Source organism: Leptidea sinapis, chromosome 4 (genome assembly GCF_905404315.1).
Source record: "Leptidea sinapis chromosome 4, ilLepSina1.1, whole genome shotgun sequence".
Taxonomy (NCBI): domain Eukaryota; kingdom Metazoa; phylum Arthropoda; class Insecta; order Lepidoptera; family Pieridae; genus Leptidea; species Leptidea sinapis.
This window is the reverse complement of record NC_066268.1, coordinates 15102805-15126431: the sequence shown is the minus strand read 5'-3', so window position 1 is coordinate 15126431 and position 23627 is coordinate 15102805. Positions and strand designations below refer to the sequence as shown.

Here is a 23627-nt window from a genome sequence, read left to right as displayed (position 1 = left end):
GTGTCAACGATACAATGTGCATCAAGTCCCACAGTAACATAGCTGGTTATTGTATTATTGTTTGAAATTGTAACCTTAATGAGATTTTATGTTTCATAGTATTGTGACGTTCGTATCATTGTTTGAATAAAGAATTGCTAATCTTTACTGTGTACTAAGATTCAGAATTAAAAATATATTGAAATGCAACATGGGCGTAATTTTATTGCGTAATTAATTCCACACCACATATTATACGTACCATTTTTTTTACATTACATTTTGAGAGTCTTACAGTTTTTTTTCAATGAAAACGATGGTTTCTATCACCAGGCCACCGCGCTCACACTGTGTTCGTCGGGGTCCACGTACCAGCTCGGAGGCACTCCCACCGGAAACACAAACATCATCATCGCACTGACAAAGACCCTGAGAGACCCAGTGAGTATATAATTACCTTAATTTAAATGAAAATAATTTAAATAAGACAAAAAACATATAAAAATATGTAAAAGAAATATATTGAGGTGATTTGACTATTTCTGTTTGTATATTGGAAAGGCCAAACGGGAAAGCGACATCAGCAATACCAGTCATGACACATTGAGATAAAAAGTGGATTGACTACAATGTATAGTAGTTTTGGAAACAGGGAAAGATTTACTTAAGAAAAGAATCTGGTATCAGTCCGGGGATATACTCAAAAGGAAGCTAGGTCAATAGACCAAAGTACCAAGAATAAGAGGGCTTCTAATACAGATTGAAGCGAGTCCAAAAAGCCAAGCAATTATATCAGGACCTCCGCATATTGAAGTCTGTTAACTCGGCCAAATTCTCTGAAGGACAGTAATGATTCATTATTATGAATAGTTTCTTATCCAATAATTACACATGGCATAAAATTCCTTAAATCCATTGCAGCTGAGCGTAAAAATTACCTCAACAACAATCTGCGATCTTGTCATGTTCTCGAGTAAACTAAATCTAGTTATGCATTTTTTAAAGGCTATTATGGCTCATTAGTTAACCTAGCACCCGACCGGCAAAGTCTCGCTCCGTGCGATTACAAATTTTTGAAGTTAATATTCTTTTGGCACGCTGGTCACTTTATTTTATGGGTATTCAATGAAGTCTTTTTTTTAGCAAAAAGTGATACTCTCTGACATTACAATGTAGTGCTCAGGATACATAATTTAACCCAAAATTCAAACCGGCATTGCACTTGCGCTTGAGGCATGATGATGTTAAATCTAACTATCCTAGTAAAAGTGCACTAGGTACGGCACCCTTTAAACCGAAAAATAATACTGCTTGCACAATTCTTGCTCGACGGCAAAAGAGGCGCCGCTGTTTTACCCACCTATCCGCGGTATCCTGTGCAAAGATAAAAGCTAGGTGGCCACGATCCTCCGATCAACTTGATGGAGGGTGATGACACTTTCCAATTCATCATTAAGAAAGACCCAGACGTGGAGAAAATACGAACATGCCTGCAGGTTTGAAACCCGAACCCGTGGCTATTTTAATAACGCAGATATTTAAATCTAAAGGAAGGATAAATTAAGAGGTTAGATTAATTCACAAACACACACATACACACACACACGTACAAATACCACGTCTCATTATAAATATTGTAAATCCGTTATTAGAAGTAAGTTCTACAAAATAGTATTATTATAACCTTATTTAATATTTTCGATCGAAATAGAAGCAATAACTAGAGGAAATTGTGAAAATAGGTCCGTAATGTTTTAAATATTACCTTATTTCTGTTTAACATGACTAAGTTAAGACAAAGGCTTCGCATTATTATATCAACTTTGATCCTGCCACGCTGCGCTAAGTAATTCTGTTATTTACTAATTAAATTATCCCTCTAAAAGCATCTTGGTCCCCTTAGGAGATAATTAAATTGCGGCCTAACATTTTTATTAGTACATCAGCATTGGGAGAATTAGATTCTCGGTTAGACTTTGCGAGAGTATTCTTCTCCCATTTGAGATTTTGTAGTGTTATTTTTTTTTTAATTTGCTATGCCATGTTGGCAATGACGTCCTTTAGGTACATAATAGAACGTCATTGCATGTTGGCGTATGCAAAAGTCGTTTTCTGTCATTCACTTGGAATTGCATTTAAAAAGCAACCGTTGTAATAAAAACCTCGTATTAATACAAACTAAACAGTAAATAATTAGGATAAACATTAGTTGAAATAACATTAAAAATCAACATTTGCAAAACATATAAAAATGAAATTAATTATGTAAAGCGATCAAGAATACATTAAGAAAAACGAAAAAATAAACAATCAATTCATTTGTCCATGACTGTTAAATATTCAAAGACAGAAGACAAAATATGTTTAATAATAACTTGCTCTGCGTGAAAATAATAATAATAAATACTTAATTACTACAAAAATGTAAATTAGGATGTATATATTATTAATTCAATGGTCACAATATCGCAATATAGTAATAATGTAGACGTAAATTAAGTTGGGTACCTACTGAATAGCAGAATTGAATGGGCCTGATTGAACTAACAAATAACACAATTGCTAAGAACAATTTTCCTAATTTTTTCTCTTCATTACAACTGATACAAAGTTATTTTATGGAGTAAACATTATCATAACCATATAAATCTATTCAGTTTTCTGTATAAAAGGGAACATCCCTTTTATGAATCCCTAATGAAAAATGGACGCAAACGTACTAAGAAATTTACGTAGTGTAGATATTAAATAAGATTTTTGAAAAATCTTTTCTGTTTGATTTTTAAATTAGTCTAATAAATTGAATTCCTAGGCTCAGCAATAATGGCAAGAGTAAGAAGACTCAGCGTCACGGATGATGGTGAAACACGTAAGAGACGATGCAATTGACGTTTAGATTTCATTAACTCCATCGCAAAAAGCCGGTTGTATAATAAAATGTATTAAAACATTGTGAAGTACATCTGGCTTTAACGACCTAACTTATCCCGCAAAGAGTACAAGACAATATGCGCCTGGAGTATGTCATCTGCCATGCATGTCATTTGCCTTCCTATTTCATCATACATTGGTGCCCACAGTGTTGTCTTGACTTGTCAAAGTATTCTGCTGAATGTTTCCATTCTGAATCAGTCCTTCATTATCATATTTAACAACTGGCGCTTCATCATGGCATCTAATCTCCCAATCATTATATTGTCTTATAATCCAATATATTGTCTTAGCATGTCAATAGGTACTTATTCAATGCATGGTATAACACATGGTCAATATGTTTTGCAATCAAACTATAACTTGGTTTAAACAGCATTTAGTCAGATTATTATAATTATGAAAAACATTTCAGTTACACCGCCAGCTCAAAGAGTTCAATTCATACTGGGAGAAGACATTGACGACTCAACTATGGAATCGCATCCACTGTTCTCTGAGATGGAAGAGCTGGTTAAGGAGGGTGATGAACTTGAGTGGAAAGAGACAGCTCGATGGATTAAATTTGAAGAAGACGTGGAAGAAGGAGGCAATCGTTGGTCGAAGCCTCATGTTGCAACTTTATCGTTGCATTCACTGTTTGAACTTCGAAGTTTAATTCTTAATGGATCAGTCATTCTTGATATGGAAGCAAATTCCTTGGAACAAGTTGCAGAACATGTCTTGGATAGTATGGTAGTAGATGGGTTTCTCGGATATGACAATAGAGAAAAAGTTAAAGATGCATTATTACGTCGCCACCGACATCAACACGAGAAAAGAAATCATAACAATATGTCCAGATTACCGCTGATTAGATCTTTAGCAGACATTGGAAGAAACCATTCATCATGTAAAAGTATGTATTTATAGAAAATTTTACTATCATATTATCCTATTTTTATATGCTCTATACTTAATGGTAATTATTAGATTTCCTGGATAATGATCCTCGTCATTCAAGCTCGGGCGGACGAGGACATTCTTCGTCTCCTCAAACTACTCTTTTACAAGCAAGCGACTCAAGAGGCTCTTATCTAGCTGTCCCAGGTCAGCTCAATGTAAATGTGTTGATAGGTGTCAAAGTACACTGCACCTGCATAAATTATTCTGAAACAACACAAATGCACTCTATTCTGTTGTACATAATATAACACATGTATTTCGCTAAACGTAAAAATATTTTGTGTATGATTGGCATTGTATTACAGTTGAAGAAAGCTGCACAACAAGTGGACATTCATACAAGGGAGACATTGGTCGTTTCCTTGGCATACCTAGTGCGGGTAACCGCTAAAATTTTATCGATGTTTTTTCTGACCTTTGGCAATAAAATTGACTTTCTATATTTTTTGTGTACAATTAATCCCCCTTTTTTAAAGTGAAAACTTCCTAAGGTGCTCTAAGAACTTTATTTTGTGGGAGCATGAAAGCTCAGCCTCATTCAATTGGCTACATATCAACTTGTTCGGGTAAAGTCATCTCGAGTCTTTAGTGAGGTTTTAGTAGCGTACGATACAAATGATGTTCAGTATAAGCAAAATTTATGAGAGTTATAATGGAAAAAATATTTATCTATTGTAAACAAATACAATAGGTATATTTCTTATAATTTACCTCGCCTTGATGAAGTTTTCACTTCTGTCGTGTGGTCTAAGCATACACGGTTTTTTGTTCTTAATTAAAATCTTTTGTGTTAGTGACTGGCTATGGACAAAATTTTGATCCAAATAATATCATGCTTTCTGTTTTAAGCTTTTGCTCATGCCTTTGACAGTGTTACTTAAATGTTTTTAAGCTAGATCAATAAATACATTTAGGATTAAGTACATTCATTCACAAATGAGCACGTTAACCTCATTTAAATTAATTGTTCACTTTTCTTTGCACCCTCGAAAATCATATTAGTTGTAAGGTTACCTTAACATTTTACTCTTGTTAAATAGAGATTTTGTATGTTTGGGCATGATTTGTATATTCACTTCTTCTAAATAATTTTCTTTAAGTTTATGGAATATTGCAGGTGCGCCACATGAAGAGGGTATGGTCAAAAGTCCAAGCGGTGCTTCTATGAACCACGCCCAAAATGATATATTTATAAATGGAGATCTTAACCATAAGAGTAATACACATTTTATGCGGAAGATACCCCCTGGAGCCGAAGCTTCTAATATTCTGGTTGGTGAGGTGGATTTTCTAGAGAAAACTCTTTCCGCCTTTGTTAGACTGAAAACAGGAACTATTATGGGAGATTTGACAGAAGTCCCAGTCCCCACCCGATTTATGTTCGTGCTTCTTGGACCACCAAACAGTAATTCAAGTTTTCATGAAATCGGACGAGCAATGGCAACATTAATGTCAGACGAAATATTTCATGAAGTCGCTTATCGCGCTAAAAAGCGTGACCACTTATTGGCTGGAATCGATGAATTTTTAGATGCTGTGACTGTTTTACCACCTGGAGAATGGGATCCAGCTATAAGAATAGAACCCCCAGCTGCTATTCCTTCACAAGATCCTCGAAAACGTCCAAATGAGAACAATTTAAAAGAAGAATCCGACGAAGAAGAAGAGCAGAGACAACGTGAAGAGTCTGGATTAGCAAGAAGTGGAAAATTGTTTGGTGGTTTGATAAATGACCTTCGACGTAAAATGCCTTGGTACTGGTCAGATTTTAAAGACGCTCTGGCATTACAATGTATTGCATCTTGGATTTTTTTGTATTTTGCTTGTTTATCTCCTATTATAACATTCGGTGGACTTTTAGGGGAGGCGACAGGCAAAAATATGGCTGCAATGGAATCTCTTATATCTGGTTTTGTGTGTGGCATGGGCTATGGATTCTTTTCAGGACAACCTCTAACGATTTTAGGATCAACAGGGCCAGTGCTTGTATTCGAAACGATAGTATTTGAATTCTGCAAGCAGATAGGGTGGGATTACATGGCGTTTAGGTTTTGCATTGGCACCTGGATTACAATAATATTAATTATATTGGTGGCAATCGATGCGAGCGCATTTGTGTGCTACATAACGCGATTTACAGAAGAAAATTTTGCCACTTTAATAGCTTTCATTTTCATTTATAAGGTACGTAGAATCTGTTTTTAACTACATATTATCAGATGCCGTTTTTAAGATGATAATAAAAAACAAAGGCAAGAGTAATTTTCAACGTGTATTTTTAGGCTGTTGAGAATGTTATTTCTATTGGGAAAAAATATCCACTCAAGACACGCCCCGATGAAATACTAAATTATGAGTGCTATTGTTTACCAAGCAATTACTCCAGAGTGTCTGAACAATTTAATTGGACAAGCGTTGACAAGGAGTCTTGTAAAGTAAGTAGTTGTTTCAGTAATTCGAACTTCAATGTTATTAAAACCTGTAATATACTTAGTCTGGCCATAAATACTGTTAAAATTAAAAATAAACAAAATATTACATTTGAATTTGGAATCTGTCATTTTTATATGATTGTTCATTGAGTTTTCTCATTTTGGCGCCCATACATTGTACAATATTTTGTGATATTAAAATGGAGTGATACACAAAGAAGGTTTGGAGCAAAATGCCATTTTTAAAACTCTCGTTACGCTTGGTATTAGTAAAATGTTTGTCTAGCGGGCTATTCCTATGAAAACAGTGACAAACAGTGAGACAGTTTTAGAGAGTACGGCTTGCTCTTAATGCCTTAATAATTTGAAGTCCCTAAAATAGTCCGTACGATTGGCAGTGAAGAATTTCCCATGGAAAGAGTGCGTGCTTGTATTGATTACTGGTCTCAACGTTTAAAAGACTGTATTGCAGCCAATGAAGACCATTTCGAATAAGATTTTTATATTTTAAATTGTTTTATATTTATGTATTAAACTAAACACATTGTAAAAGTAATAAATGTTATTTGCAATAGAAAATATTTCATTCTTTGTTTCAGTATTTATGTTAAGGTATACATTATGATAAAATTTATTTTATAATGCTCGAACCATACCAAGAATGTTATTTGTATTTTCAGATTTACAATGGAACTTTGGCTGGCGTGGGATGTGATACAAAAGTTTACGTACCAGACGTTTATTTAATGTCAATTATATTATTCCTCGGAACATTTACAATATCTATAATTCTTAAGGATTTCAAAAACTCACTGTTTTTCCCATCTAAGGTGATTCAATATACTATCTTTTTAACTATTTATTTAAATATTTTGTATGTTTTCGTAACAAATTCATATGTACTTCTAGGTTCGTCAGATAATCAGCGATTTTTCAGTTATAATTGCGATATTATCTATGTCATTTTTGGACTACAGAGTTGGAGTTAAAACGCCGAAATTAGAAGTTCCATCGGAATTCAAACCAACATTGCCTTCAAGAAACTGGGTTATAACACCATTTAATGGCAATCCTGTATGGTCTGCATTTGTGGCCATATTGCCCGCACTCTTAGGCACTATTCTTATATTTATGGATCAACAGATTACTGCAGTTATTGTTAATCGAAAGGAAAATAAACTGAAGAAAGGATGTGGCTACCATCTTGATTTATTTGTATTAGCAATTTTAATTCAAATATGTTCCGTAATGGGTTTGCCTTGGTTTGTCGCGGCTACCGTGTTAAGTATTAACCACGTGAACTCTCTAAAAGTGGAATCTGAGTGTGCAGCACCTGGCGAAAAGCCTCAGTTCTTAGGCGTAAGAGAGCAAAGAGTTACCCATATATTAATTTTCTTGATGATTGGATGTTCGGTTGTTCTCACGCCAGTTTTAAGGCATATACCAATGCCAGTTCTCTTTGGAGTATTCTTGTATATGGGAGTAGCCTCACTCAAGGGTCTCCAATTCTTCGATAGAATACTCATCATGTTTATGCCACAAAAATATCAGCCCGATCATATGTTTCTGCGCCAGGTCAGTTTCAATTCAATGACAATTAAAGTGATGTTTATTTTGATTTTGTATATTTAAATATTTACTTTCTTCAGGTGCCAATTCGTCGTGTACATCTATTCACATTGATACAATTGGCATGCCTTATCTGTTTGTGGGTAATAAAATCGTTTTCAACTACTTCCATCCTGTTTCCACTTATGTTGATGGTGATGATTGGTATAAGAAAGGCATTAGACTTGTTCTTTACAAGAAGAGAATTGAAAATCCTGGATGACGTCATGCCAGAAATGTCAAAGAGGAACCTTGATGAACTGCACGAGCTTGGTAACGGAGAGGTGCGGTGGCATGCAAAACTGTTAAATCTTTGTCGTCGAAAATAGTTCACATTTCGATCTATCCTTCCATTAGTCATTTATGTGTTCGTAAATGTGTTAGATATATGTGTTCGATTAAAACCTGGACTTTTCTTCGGCTCATTCATCTTTCTTGATCATTGTAGAATATTTTTAATATAAGTTCTTCATCACACATTCGTAGATGGGCACAAGTAGAATGAAATTTATCACAATTATACTTATGACAATTCTTAGACACTTAAATTGTAGGACGACCACAAATGTAATTCACCAGGATATCAAGACAATATTCAAATCCCCCTAATTAACGGAAACATCATGAACATCCCCTTGACGTCTATAAATATATCTGAAGAAATGAATAAAACAGGAATTTGGAAGCAAGTTAATAATACCAATATTACCATAAATGACAGTGACGGCAAAGAAATGAAGCAAAAACCTATTAAAAAGATGTAAGTTGATTTATTTTGATTAGAATCCTTTTTAGTTATTGAATGAACTATATTTTAACCTCATAAATGTAAGTGTACAATTTTGAAAGGTACGATAGATATTTATGATTTTTCAATTAATTCTATTTTAACTACAAGATAACAGTAAATTCACGGCTATTTTAGAAATATTTTTTTATTACTTATTTATAGTATAGAAGTAATTGAAAAGACGTCGAATATATTTTATATAGCAATCGGGCGCACCAGTCACGGGATGGTAAATTATCAAGATAATATTGTGAAAAGTCAACACTCAGGACTATGGGGTTCAGAAAACAACAGTATAATTCCGCAAATAGTTTAATATACGTTGTTGCAGTAATATACTCCTTACAGGGGCGTGAATACCATATAGGCAATTGGGCAGTGCCTACCTCGTTAAGAGTAAAGATTCTCCTTACTATGTAGCAATTACACTGATCAGCAATAAAACTAATATCGCTTGTATAGATATCGCCCAGACTATTCACACTATCGTTCAATTACTGAATAAATCGATGACTTATGTGGGGACCTTTTATACTGGTAAGGATCATTCTAACAACAAAAAAAAACATGTTTTTGTAAACAACTGCAAAACAAGGTCTCTTTAGGCCGTTAATAACATATGGAATTCTCGCGAATATTCGACCTAACAATAAGAATTTCATAGGGTCATTAATCAAAATAATTAATCTCTAAAATTGATCATAATACTTTGAGACAGACAATATTAAACATAATAGATTATTTTTTCAGAATTAAACATAAGAAGCTAATGTCAAGGAGTGCACAATCGGAGATCGAGAAACGTCTATCGACAATGGACGAAGTTGAGGAAGACGATTCTATCAAGGTGTGCGACAATGATACCAAATTATAAATGTAACGGACTCTAACCCACATGGTAGCATGGAGACACGGCATGATACGGTACCCCCACGACAGCATGCAAACGCAACGCCTTTCAATTTTTGTTACACTGTTTGTATTAGGCCTTAACCACGTAGAAAGAACGACGGCGAACGGCGGCCCTTAGGCAGATAAAGCTCTCCCATCTCTTTCATTCGACTTCTTAACTTCCTTTTTCTCTTTCCTTCCATAGCTCTCTTTTGTCCGGATTTTTTTTTCTACATGGACCCGGCCTTAGATGATTAAGGGTTAGCATGTATTTACTAGTCGTTCACATCAATATGACTTGCTTAGTACGTATAGTACAGCTATTAGTGTGCCTATGACGTCATTTTGTCGGTCGATGACAGCCTTATCGAAGTGAGCAGTTAATTTAGTTTGGCACTCACAGATTCAATAAAAAATTGATAAATATAGTTCCATATTACAACAGTTAGGATGCTCTGCAATTTTACATACCAACATTCAAGATAACAAGAGTAATTATGAAAATAGGATTAGGTACATACTATTGAAAACAGCCTTACTTAATTTCTCTTTAAAAAAATATTATCTACCCCAACATCATAATCTTTCTGTAATAAAATGGAAATCGTAACATGAGTTACAATCCGACCCTTATTCCAGAACGTCTTAAAGTTAAATCAATTATACCTACTATATACTACTATTATGCACTGTATATAGAAGCATATAATATAGAATTCAAGTTTTGATTTCTTCCTGTGACAATAATATAATATCACAAATTAAGACTATTTCACGATCGATTCCTGCAATTCTCGAAGTGCAAACAGCCACAAGGTAATTTTGTGTTACGTTTCAATTCATTTGTAAATATCATTTACCTGTAGTTATTTAAAAAAAAACTCATTTATTATGTTGCATGTTATGTTGCTTTGCATGCTGAGATTATTAATTAAATACACATGAATACTCACATTCTTATCGACTTTTACAGAGTGATCTAATAAAACGAAAGGATTCTTGGACCGGAATAAAGACGAGAGAACGGAAACACAGCGCATCTGCTGAAACCTCTGTGTAAACGATGAGATATATAAAAAAATCTTATTACTCTATCAATTTGATATTATTATAATAGTTACGGTTATTTGATTGGCAAGGTCTGTGGTCTGGTAGGTTGTGTTGCTATTTGTCTTAACTGTCAACATAAACAAGATAACTGTTAAATGAAAACTAAATTATGTAGTTTAATTAAAATTAAGTTGTAGAATAATAAGCTGATAATTGTGTGGTGGTAAATGGCTGTGTGTCTCGTATTGTATAATTAAGGATCGATCCAGTGAACTTTTAGTAGTATTGTCCATAAATTAATAGATAATAAATCAATATACCTTCAGCACTTCTTTACGGTGACGAATATCTTACGAGCACGTTGCATACAGAATAAAGAATCGTATGTTAATTGTTACCCTGCAACCACGTAGCCCAATCGTAATAGAGCGCTCTGATTGGATGATTGTTGAAATGCAGTGTTTCGCTCATGCTATTGGTCGAAATGGATTAAATTTTTCAGGTATATGCAATAACCAATTAACCGGCGCTTTAGTGTTGTGTTATTTGTCAATGTGGTTGTTAGAATTAGCTTATTATCCTGAGACGAATCTATGGTATTTTAGTCAATTTTTACTAATAAATCTGTCTATTGTAATTATGTCTAGAATATAAAGCACAAAATGTATTATACAATATTTATTATGGAATAAGTTAATAGATCGTAGATTTTTAGGGATAAGTTTATTATTTTGTTAATTTTTTTTTTGTTTTATAAAATTTAAACATTAAATTTGTTATTTTAGGTTTAATTATCGATAATTATTATTGTAGTTATTTGATTAACAGGATGCATTAAATATTAAAATATAAGTCATTACCGAAATAGAAACAAGTGCCAATAATTATAACACCAGTAGTTTTAGTTTAGAAAAATTAACAATCGTAAAAATGTTAACTGTAAGAAACTCCTGTCTTCGTTTTTAGACATTATTAGTTAAATGAAAAAATATCACACCACGGAATGAATATATAGATAGGGTCTAACGCCATACAGAATAATTTCGCAAGCATTATTATGTTTCGGTTTGAAGAGCCAGTGAAATTATAATGTAACTTCAGGTGTCTAAAAGTATACTGGGTCTTGAAATCTCGAGCGATTGTTAAGCCCGCGGCAATCTGGAAGGCAAAGCCAAATTGGCTTCAATGAAGCTGGGGTTCAAAAATAGAGCACGGCAATACTTCAACCCGGCTCAAATTCTAGCACTCTACAAAGCACAGGTATATGGAATAGATATTGCTGTCATCTCTGGTCTGGCGCACCACAGTACAGTTCGATATATTTGACCGCTGGCAACGCAGAGCTGCTAGAATTTAGGGACCCAGAACTTTGTGTACGGCTAGATTACTTGGCGTCGCGTGGAGACGTCGCTTCATTAATTAGGATATCATCCCCACCATTGGGATGTGTGGCTTCCACGTACAAAAAAGTTGCGGGTCAGCTTGTGCGGTCTTTCCTTATACCTTCAAACTCAGCGGCGGTGATCACTTAACATCAGTTGACCCGTACGCTCGTTTGACCTCCTCCTCCATAAAATAATAACGAAATCTCATCATTTCGTCGAATATATAATATAGACATACAATTGAAAATCATATTGATTTACGTAAGAAAATGATATATGAATGTCCGAAAAATCGTTTATCAGTCGCCGATTCATGGGTGCATTAAAGGAACGAACGACCCGCCCCACGACATCCCCACAAGGAATGACATTAAAGCGAGAACGACGAAGCTTGCCACGTAACTCAAACAATAAACCAGACCCCTCAGCGAAGTACCATTTTTCTGTAGTTAATTAAACTTCTTTCATATTATGTGTATTTAGTACAAATTGTAAACAGTTATTGTACCGTCGATGTGTGTTTGTAACGCGTTTGTATGTTTCTGATCCTATATTTAGGGTTAATAAATGTTTTTATATAAAGCTGATGTTTCATTTGAAGTCAACTGTGTTGCAAGCCCGTTTCTATCCTTTTTGTAAAATTCATTTAATTATAACGAAATTTATTAAACTTTAATCAAATTTTGTAATTTTTATAGATTATAAATTCCGCTTAGTTTTGTGTTTAATCAATTCGACACATGTTTCGCCTATACACGAGGCATCCTCAGGAGATACTGACTCACATGACAACATTTGGATATAACGAAAAAGATTCAACCAATAAAACAAATTTGTAAATAGCATTACCTATATTGTACATAATTCATTCTTAAATAAATAAATTAAACTAAAAAGTCCTAGGCGGTTGTGTCAATTCTTCTTCTTTTTTTGTTCTGGCAACAACCCCATCTCCTCTTGATAGCTCCTGATCAACTTTTCTTGCACATCCGGCAAGCATGGTGAATACCTGCTGTACTCCATACTGAATTCCCCTTTGCCTTGTGTCATAGATCTGAAAAGAAAACAATATTTTAGAAATTGAATTAGAATCAGAATTATCATTCGATTTTGAATCCATGATGCTGGACTTTCGAAAAAGTAAATGCAACAACTTACTTTTAAATAATATTAATAAAAAAAAGTAAGAAATGAACCTTCAATATGAATTTTCCTGATGTTTCTGTTGAAAATTTACTTAGATTTATAAACAAAGCTTAATTTTAATAATTATTATTTCGAAAAAAAGGGTGTGTACTTCTGTACGCACACAAGAAGTTACTCTTCTTTGGCGCAATAAAACAAAAATCCTCAAATAAATATTCCTCGTGCTATTTTACGTACCTATGTAGAAAAAATAATATTAATATAAAGAAGGTATTAAATACATCCAATGAAAATATCATTACAACCGCATATTGTGTTTGTTGCATCATTTTACATTTTACATATTATATCGTAATTGAAATGATCTGTAAATCGTGATATAAAAGAGTGGCGATGAGTTTCTTGCTACTTCTTCTCATTAGCTCAACCCTTTACGAAGTAGCCGTAGATTCAATAAGAAAAACTTTTTTTTTTTGACTTTCATAAGTGTCATTTTCGTGACCTACTTGAATAAACTGATTTTGATTTGATTTGATAATTTAGATATTTTAAAATTTGTATATACCTATACATTGAAATTTGTTTAATTCTCGTCCATTGTTTGTGGTTCAGTAGACAGTAAAATTTCACTCTGATATTTTCTCCCTTACGCGCCAAAAGGAAAGAAAGAAGTGTCAGTATTGTTAGTGAGTATTCAAATCATATCAAAATCAACCAAATCACTTTATTCATGTAGGTCGCGGAAATGACACTTATGAATGTCAAAAATAATATTATTTTGTTATTGAGTCTACCGCTACTTGCGTAAAGGGTTGAGCTAATGAGAAAATGTAGCAAGAAACTCATTGCCACTCTTTTAAATCAAGATTAACATTTTTATCGTTTTACAAATCATTTTAATTACAATAATATAATATGTAAAGTGATGCAACAAACATGCTCAATCGTCAAATAGTCAATGCCTAACACGAGTAAGTCAAAAAAGTAAATGTAAATTAATACAAAACAAAAGTTATAGAGTCCAGTAGCTGCATCATCCACACATACCGTAAATAAATAAAGGTATTCTGTGAGCATTTTATAAGGGCTTATATATATAATAACTTTTAAGAAACTGAATTCATTACCTTAATTCCCCGGCATATCCAAACATATTGTTAAGCGGCACTTCAGCATATATAGACGTCCATCCGTCTCCACCCTCAGTACCGGTGATGATACCCCCCCTCTTATTGAGCTGACCAATCACGGTGCCGTGGAACTCTTCAGGCATTGTCACTTCCACGAACATTATAGGCTCCAGTATCTGCCACGCGCCCTCTTCAAATACTGTAAAGAAAGCATTTAATATTTATTCATGGGGAGCAAAATAAAGCCAGAAATACACACTAAATTAGATATAATGTTACTTTCCTTAATTTTTGACGAATGCATTTTATATATTTGTATAGGCAACAAACTAACTTGGCACGACATATACGCCGAACACGTCTTAAATTTTTTAATTGCTTTTTTTTTTATAATAAGTACACAACTGAGTTACTGAAATACAAGATAGGCTGCAACTCTATTAAGGTGTGTACACACTACACAGCATGATTTAGTTCGGCTAATCATGTTATGTTTAATTCATGATATGTTTACTATTGTATTATATTTAATATTATAAAACATTCAAATATTCAAGTTAAACTAGGTAACATTGTAGCAGATAATTTTTGATTTTAAAGAGAAAATAAGTAATAATGGAAGCAAATTAGGTATAGTTTTTTTTATAACTACTAAAGGAATTCCATATACCAAGAGGTGAACTGTGGATTGACGTACTCCCCGATTTTAAAGTAGCAAGCTTAGATTAAGGATTGGACTCCGCTGCGCTCCAACTAGATACCGCACTACCTAAGAACAATAGCTTTGTTATTACGGCAAACTATTAGATCTTGACACTCAATGGCATCATTCAAATTTTGTAAAATACGTTTCGTGTTCTTTTACATTAAAATTAATAAAATACAAAATACTTAGCAAAGTTTAACAGAACATGTGGCACGTCGATTCCACTTGGGCATAGTATTAGTTGCCGCACTTTGCGACTACGCCTGCGGTATCAAGTTGGAGCGCAGCGGAGATCAATACTTAATCTAAGGTAGCAATCCTTAATATTACTATTACATTTCGAATGTCAATAAAACAAATTTTTGTTATATTAAGTTGATGTAATTTTACTTTATAATGTATTGGAATCAAACTGTTAGATATGTTGCGATTCCAAAATACCCTTATTTATAGCGACTTAGTTGGAGTTACGTTCAAAGAATATCCTTATGAAGACATGTAATAAATACCATTCGACATGTCACTAGGAGACATTATCACATTTTAATAACGCGTAATTTTGTACTGGTGGATTAACATTGCTAGGTTAGCTAATAAATACCTACATGCAGCAAAGGCGGCGATTCATAGAGAATTTCGAAAGGGAACCAAGAGATATTAAGTGTTATAAAGAAGCTAATTGAATCGAATTATCCTGTTTAGATTTGGGATTGCATATAATAATAATACTTATTTGATCGGCATTTTCCTTCTACACGAATTGAGAGTTTTAGAATATTACAGTATTTTTATGAAAATAAGGGACGAGACGAGCACGACGTTCAGCTGATGGTAATTGATGCACTAAGCCCATTACAATGCAGTGCCAATTAGGATTCTTGAAAAACCGCAAAAAAATCTGAGCGGCACTACAACTCCGCTCGTCACCTTGAGACATAAGATGTTAAGCCTCATTTGCCCAGTAATTTCACTAGCTATGGCGCTCTTCAGACCGAAACACAGTAATGCTTACACATTATATATATAACACATATTACGGCAGAAATAGGTGTCGTCGTGGTACCCATAATAAGGCCGGCATCCTGTGCAAAGGAGCCTCGCGCTGGGATACATTTGTTATTCTAGAAGTTGATATAATGGCAAAAGCAGGGCTGATAAACTTAGGATCACCAGATGCTGTTTATGCAGCACTCTAACATGCAAACTTACCCTCTCTGACAGCCCCTTTAGCAGCCAGGAAGAAAGAGAGTTCACTTGAGTCCACGATATGATGAGCTCCGTCTTGTAACCTGAACTTGACTCCGGAGACCTTGTGTCCAGAGAGATTTCCTTTCAGGCAGGAGTCGAGGAAACCTCTCTCTACACCGGGGACGAACTGCTTTGGAATGTTAGTTCCTACTGTCTCATCATTGAATTCTAACACTGCAAAAGTATAAATAAAATCTGTAAATTTTATTTCTCTTAGACATAACATGCAATTCTCATTTCATAATCTTCACTGGGTTTGTCTCTTCTCATGTAAATACTACAACAATATTTGAAATTATTTTTACCATTCATGAAGTTATATAGTTTGATTTAACGTAAATAAATGTAATTTTTATTTCACAGTTGTTACATTTAACAATGGTAAGATTTAATTTAATAATTTACTAAAAATGCCCAAGTACACTTAACATTACATGTCATATACAATAGGGATACAACAATCCACATTCTGGAAGAATCAGGAAATCCACGAAGTTTTTTATCTCCCTTTACTGATCCATAATCCAACTAAGCTGCTTTAAGGCTACAATTTCAGGCTGGCAAAGCTAACCATAAACTTGGTCTGGAGTCAATTACAGACCCCTCATGAATTTCCTGTCTGGCCATTGCAAGCAAAGAAGGCACAATAACATAATTGGAGTCAGTGCATTTTGCCTAACAGCCCATGTTACCCGTAAATAATTAATACAGGAGTGTGATATCACCATCACCAAAAGAGTGGAGTGTCTTAGAACTTACAGGCTCCAGCATAGATTGTCTCAGTCCTACTTGAACACACTGAGGATTCTGCTCACCATAAAGGCCTCGAAGGAGTGATTTAGATACAATAAAACTCCAATCGAGCAAGGCTAAGCCTTTCTTAACTATTGTGCCAATTTCCATACCCCAAAGAGTATGGGAATTATTTGAATTTGTATTTGAACACATGCACAATAGATCTGCAGGTTTATGTGCAGCAATCTCCAAACTAAATAATAATAATAAGTGTGGGCACAGCATTGAGGGCCAGGTGGCAAATCGAAATTCAGGACTCAAGAACACCTGTTATGAAACATTCTGCACTTGCAGATAAAAGCATGTCTTATCTATAAGCAATGTAGTAAACTCACATGTGTTCTGATCTGGAGGCAGAGGTTCCATTATTCCAGTGACCCTCGCGTATTGCCCCGCGCCGCCCGACTGTTTCTTGTGTAGATAATCAAATTTACATGGCGACATCATTGTTTCTCTGTAAATTGAAATTTCAAAATCAGACTATTATATTACAATTTAAAGTTGACAAGAAATTGCTGAGAGGATATTACACTTTTACTTCTACTGCATTACTTTAAGACTGTGTCATTCTAAATTGAGCAAAATTGCGATCTATTTGCGTGATAATGCCATCATTATAATGACAGGGCAGGTCAAAAGTGGTTACGGAATGTTGCTGCTTTTCAAATAAAAAGGTCTCCGTAGGTCATAAGGAGTTAAGGAATTTTTTTATGAGAGTGACAACACGAGCATATATGTATATCCTTTACCTTATTGTAAGTGATACGCCCTATAATGAACTCGAAAGTTCGGAGCGGCATTACAATCTTCACTTTGAGATACAAGATGTTAAGTCTCATTCGCCCAGTAATTTAGAGTAGGCTAAATATTTTTTATTGTTTTTTGAGCTTAATATCGGTAAAATACAGTTAAAATTTTTAAAATATAGCTCACATTTGACTTATCTATCTAAGGTTGGAAGAAAAATATCAGGGCTGTGGCAGATACCTGTCCGTAATCTCTGAGAGATATTCGTGTATGATTTTATTGTATTATGTTGGAAATATCCATTTGTTAGCATACCAGTCATCTTCACTCACCTAAAGGCTACCTTAGGTTTTCCTAATTCCACAGGACAGTTGTATTCTCGCTCCATCCTTTGAGCGTATATTTCTAGATGCAGCTCACCCATTCCAGAGACCAGGGTTTCTTTGTTGTCGCCGTCGTAACGGAATTGGAATGTTGGATCCTCTTTTGTGAATCTGTAAGTTAAGTTAGGATAATGAAACCTGTATCATCACCTCCTTTCAGTATATAGGAGATGATCAACTACTTTTTTACGATATTGAGCAATAAATGCTTGATGTCAATCTTCAAAGGACAAACAAATCTTCCAAATTTAGTGCATACATTATCTATGTGACCAGAGAAATTAAGGTTCTTGTTTAAGATATGTGAACAAAGAAAATAAAACCTTGTGTAATCTTAACACCCATCATTACCGTTAAACTTAGGAGACTCATACTCAAAGCTTGGTAGTCTACTTTAACGTGATACTGCCAAATCTGTGGTGTGTCTTCGACAGAAGCCACAGTAGGAATAATAGAATAGATATGTATACAAATAATGTAGTGTCAACTTTGTCCAATTTTATTTAATTATAAATAATATTTATATTTACAATTTGTCTAGGTCATTTTACACAAACTTGCATATACATACTTAGTTTTCAATAAATTCACAAGCAAATAATTATTAGCAACCCAAGCATTAATATTTTTTAAAGTACAATTATGTTAAATTCGTATTTATTTAATCAATATTAGACGGTATGAGTCTCATACATCGTTAGCAAACATAAAACAATGGTGTTGAGATATATTTTGAAAGTCATAACAAAGGTCCCAAAATAGTTCCCTGGGGAACTCCACTTTTAAATTTGGAAAAGAACGACTGATGAGTTGCTTTTTCCTGTTTTACATTTACGTATTATTGCTAGCGCGTGCGTCCTAATAAGTAATATTTAATTCAAGATAAAGCATAGCTCCTAATTCCATATCTTTCCAGTTTTACTAGTCAAATATAATGATTTACGAAATCGAAAGCTTTTGACAAGTGAAGATAGAGAAAATTCCATGTTTTTTTAAACTAAGATTTTTAATCAATGACTTCGGTAGGTCAAAAATGGCAAACGAATTGGATTTACCTTTTTGAAATCCATATTGATTAGATGAAATTATTACACAGTTATTCAAAGGTCTTGAGCACAAAGTTTCTCGAAAACTATAGAAAGATATATCTAAGATTTATTGGGCGGTAATTAGATACATCTGAATTATCTCCTTTGAACACATCTGTGTATGCACCTGTTATAAAAAACGAATCGACAACACACATTGAAAAATGCTTTTGATTCTCACCTTGCAACAGCCTTTGAGAAATTATCTCTATCCTTATTATTCTTAGGCTTAATTGACATTGACACAACAGGATCTGGTACATGTATTGATTCCATAGAAAGCTGTAACTTGGCATCATTTATGAAGGTGTCACCTGAAGCACAGTCCACACCGAAAAGTGCGAAGATGTCGCCAGATAACACTTCGTTAACTTCTTCCATGTTGTTTGAGTGCATTCTTACTAGACGTGATATTTTTACCTGTTAATAAATTATATTAATAAAAAAACACTATATTATGTGGAGTTCCTTAGAGTTACTTTGGTTGGTTAGGTAACTTCGCAAACTACAGTTCCGTTTAACTATAGCAAAGCATTAAAAAAACAGTTTGTAGTATGAAAAAATATAACCTAAGCCTACTAGATATGTTCACACTGTAAATAGCACTTCAAATTTTTCACAATATAATTGTTTTGCACTATCATGTAACAAAATTTGGGAATGTCAACTAATCGATTGTCATGAGTCTTTCATAGCTTTCATAAAACACAACATATCCAGCACATAAAAATGCTATTTATTACTGGTTAATATTATTTAAACATTATGAAACACCAACTGTAAGCAACTGTACTAAATACAAAACTTAGCGGAATTAACACTGAAGATATTTGTTCATAACATGTAAATATTAAAGCAGTGATTACCTTTTTGGATGTTCTGGCATTATATATGTACTCTCCACGCTTAAGCATCCCTTGATAACACCTCAAATACGTCAATTGACCAAACTTGCTCATTTCCAACTTGAATGCCAAACCAACAAATGGTTTTGACCCATCTCTTGTTGGGTCTAGTATTACAGTTTCACCATCAGCACCCTTCCGCTCACCAATTATGGCAGTATTTTCAACTTCCCCAGGGTGTGGAAGATAATCTAGCACTGCATCCAATAATGGTTGCACACCTTTGTTCTTTAATGCTGTACCTAATAATACTGGTGTAAATGTTCTATTTAATGTTGTACGCCTAATCGCTCTTCGTACTTCTTGAACATCAGGTGTTTTCTCCTCAAGGAACATTTCACCTGTAATATTTATATTTTATAATTAAAAACAAATAATTTAAAAAAAAGTAATTTTTAATATGAAAATATGGAATAAACCCCTAATAGAATATAATATTTTATCAATTTCTTACCAAGTTTCTCATCAACATTAGACAAGTGTTCAATAAGTTCATGCCTCCGATCCTTGACTTCAGCCCTTCTATCTACAGGTATATCCTCAAGCCTAACTATATCTCCATAATCACCATCAAAGTACATTGCTTTCTCATCCACAAGATCTATTATGCCTTTGCACTCCTTCTCCAATCCAATAGGAAGATGAAGAAATGCTGCATTATGTTTCATTTTGGAGCGCATTTGTTTGAGTACCCTGTGAGTATAATATGCACATTATTATTAAAAAAATCACCAACTTTTGCAGCAACTTAATTTTTAAGTAAGAATCCCATTAAATTTAATGGTATTTGTGAAGAGTACTAAATTAATACTCAATGTATTAATAAGGTCAATTTCTAAATTATTTAGATATCTTTAAAGCTATATGAAAGACCTTAAGTGTACAAAGATTCCTTTTAAAAGGTTTTATTTTCTCAAAATTGATTCCTTTAGAATTCTTTTTGATGTCATTTCTAATTTACTAGATACTAATGCCTCTCCCAGCATTCTTTTGCGCTCTTTTCATTAAAAATATACAATATTGTACAGTCATTTCTATCGCTATAAAATAATCACAATCTAGTCCCAGGCTGTCCGATCATTTAGATATTCAGCTGTGGAGTAATAGTATTTATGACAGAGCCATATTTTTATAAAACATTTATATTTATTCATAGATAATGCCTGAACACTGGCTGGGACTTTATTATAGAAGTGTATACATTTACCCTTAAAGCTATTATGAATCTTATAAAGCCTACTAGAATTTGTTACAAGCAATCTCTTATTTCTAGTGTTATAATAATTAAACTTTTTACTGACCTTTCCGGATTAGCAGCTAATCTATCCAGCTTATTTATAAATGCGAGACAAGGTACATTGTACCTTTTCATTTGCCTATTAACAGTTAATGTTTGACTCTGAACACCACCAACCGCACATAATACAAGGACTGCACCATCTAAAACTCTTAATGCTCTTTCTACTTCAACAGTAAAATCAACATGACCTGGTGTATCAATTATATTAATATTGTGTTCTTTCCATATTGTATATGTGGCTGCTGATTGAATTGTAATACCCCTCTGCCGTTCTAATTCCATAGAGTCCATTACAGCTCCAACATTATCCTTGCCTTTGACCTAGCAATATTAAGAAAAAAGTGGATGTAATAATATGTAATAAGAGGTGGGAATGCCTATGTAACAATTGAAAATTTATTTAGTATGAATGTGCATAAGTTTGAAATAGTAATTAAAATATTATGCCAATGAAGTATAATTTTGCCAATGAAGTTTAAAAGTGAACAGTTGCTTAAATCGTAATGGATTTTGGCTATCTCTACTTTTTGCAATATTCTAGCCGTCATCTGTCAATTTATCAATGACTGTATGTTTCCTACAATAGATCAAATGACACACTCTAAGCTTGTTGGTCTACTGAAACGTGAGATTGACGAGTTGTGGTGCCCCTTCCACAGAAGCCACTAGAAGGAATAGAATACAATAGCTTTTTCTTAGTTTCGCTAGGTTTATTAAAAATGTTATTTTAAATTAATTTGGAATAGTACTTATTTCTACCGTAAATTTTTTTTTTTTTGGAGTAAGTGATAATATAAGATTATGATTCACCTGTTGTTAAATTGCCTTTTGTGGCTGTTTATTTATTAAGCCTTATTTCCACATGTTAAGAAAATTATCATTATCAGCATCATCCACACATAAGTAGATTTAATATAATCTGAGTTGAAACACCAATCTAAGGTGTTATGTAAAGTGATCCCACCCCCAATCAAGTCACACCACGATTTTTGTAAGAAATTTCACTTTCCATACAAATTCTTACATTACAAAGTTTTGCCTTTGTTTATGGAAGAGGAAGATTTCATAATTTATTGAAATTATGAATTATTTAAATAATCTATATTTTCCAAAAACGTTTGTTACTTACTTCATGCATCCGGTCTATTCTGCCTGTATAGAATAACACTCGCTCTGTAAGAGTTGTTTTACCAGAGTCAATGTGTGCAGAGATTCCAATATTTCTGATTTTTTCTAGTGGCTTGTGTTCCGCATATTTAACATATGATGAATAACTCTGAAATAATTCATTAAAATTAAGGTAGAAAATTATTTAAATAATATAAATATAATAGAATTACGTAAAAACAATTTGTTTTTAATCACCTCTTTTGGAATAAAACATACTGATTTAGACACTTTAGATAAACTCACTATACGGGCAATATTTGATATGGTCATTTTTATTTCAATACAGAAGCTATTTTTCACAAAAAAAAACTTATTAAAATACATCCAAATTACAAAGCTCAGATTTTTAGGTTATTCATTATTATTTAATTTTCACTCGACAGCCCACTGGAAACTAGGAAATGGATAGAACTTAGATTTTAGAAGTAAGAACTAGCGGTAGCGATTAGCGAATAGCGATCAGCGAATAGCGATCAGCATCGATACACACTACGCCCTATGACCTAGGAATTACGGTATATAATACAATGTACGAGTAGTTAGTAGGTAGGTATTACTTGAGTAGTGACTGACGTCTGACAACTGACAGTGACTTAAATCAGCTGAAAATAATACCATACAACCATACTGATCTCCCACTTAGAAAAGTTATCAAATTCACTATCTGAATAATTTCAGTAGAATAATTTTTATTCAATCTATTTTAAAACATTATAATGAGTATCTCGAAAACGAAAAAATGTGAACTTCATGAATATTTTTTTTACTACAATATGATGTATCAAATTTGATTGGTAAGTAGAACAATAAAATACACTTAAATAATAATACAATAAGTGGAAGTAATCCCCAAAGTTAAAATAAACATATATAAATCAATAAAATACAGGATATCAATGTTATAATGTATATCAATAGTACCTATAAGGTCGAAATCATTATTATACGAATTATTAGGCCCTGTAGTTCCGAAAAATTCGTGGAAATCGAAGAGAAGA

General features: G+C 33.6%; 2 protein-coding genes across 3 annotated transcripts in view; one reads left to right on the top strand and one right to left on the bottom strand.

Annotated features, from left to right (window-relative positions):
* Positions 1-11646, top strand: part of LOC126979874 (electroneutral sodium bicarbonate exchanger 1) — a 52704-nt gene extending 41058 nt beyond the window's left edge. The window contains exons 3-13 of one of the 2 annotated variants that reach the window (XM_050829430.1): positions 313-420; positions 3326-3808; positions 3883-3999; positions 4973-6039; positions 6138-6290; positions 6968-7117; positions 7197-7862; positions 7937-8179; positions 8450-8655; positions 9436-9532; positions 10550-11646. In XM_050829430.1, coding sequence (XP_050685387.1) covers positions 313-420; positions 3326-3808; positions 3883-3999; positions 4973-6039; positions 6138-6290; positions 6968-7117; positions 7197-7862; positions 7937-8179; positions 8450-8655; positions 9436-9532; positions 10550-10636 — 3377 coding nt within the window. In that variant the 3' untranslated portion in view covers positions 10637-11646. Of the gene's footprint in view, positions 1-312; positions 421-2791; positions 2849-3325; positions 3809-3882; positions 4000-4160; positions 4454-4972; positions 6040-6137; positions 6291-6967; positions 7118-7196; positions 7863-7936; positions 8180-8449; positions 8656-9435; positions 9533-10549 lie in introns of those variants that run through there. The other variant, XM_050829431.1, reaches the window with a different exon arrangement.
* Positions 11647-12843: 1197 nt separating this feature from the next.
* LOC126979881 (elongation factor G, mitochondrial) lies at positions 12844-23025 on the bottom strand. The gene is made up of 11 exons (XM_050829452.1): positions 22825-23025; positions 22589-22735; positions 21461-21780; positions 20614-20852; positions 20121-20500; positions 19436-19674; positions 18116-18277; positions 17372-17490; positions 16203-16415; positions 14285-14486; positions 12844-13065 (listed from the first exon to the last, which is right to left on the bottom strand). The coding sequence occupies exons 1-11, from the start codon at positions 22951-22953 to the stop codon at positions 12924-12926; spliced, it is 2292 nt and encodes a 763-aa protein (XP_050685409.1). The 5' UTR covers positions 22954-23025; the 3' UTR covers positions 12844-12923.
* Positions 23026-23627: the final 602 nt, after the last annotated feature.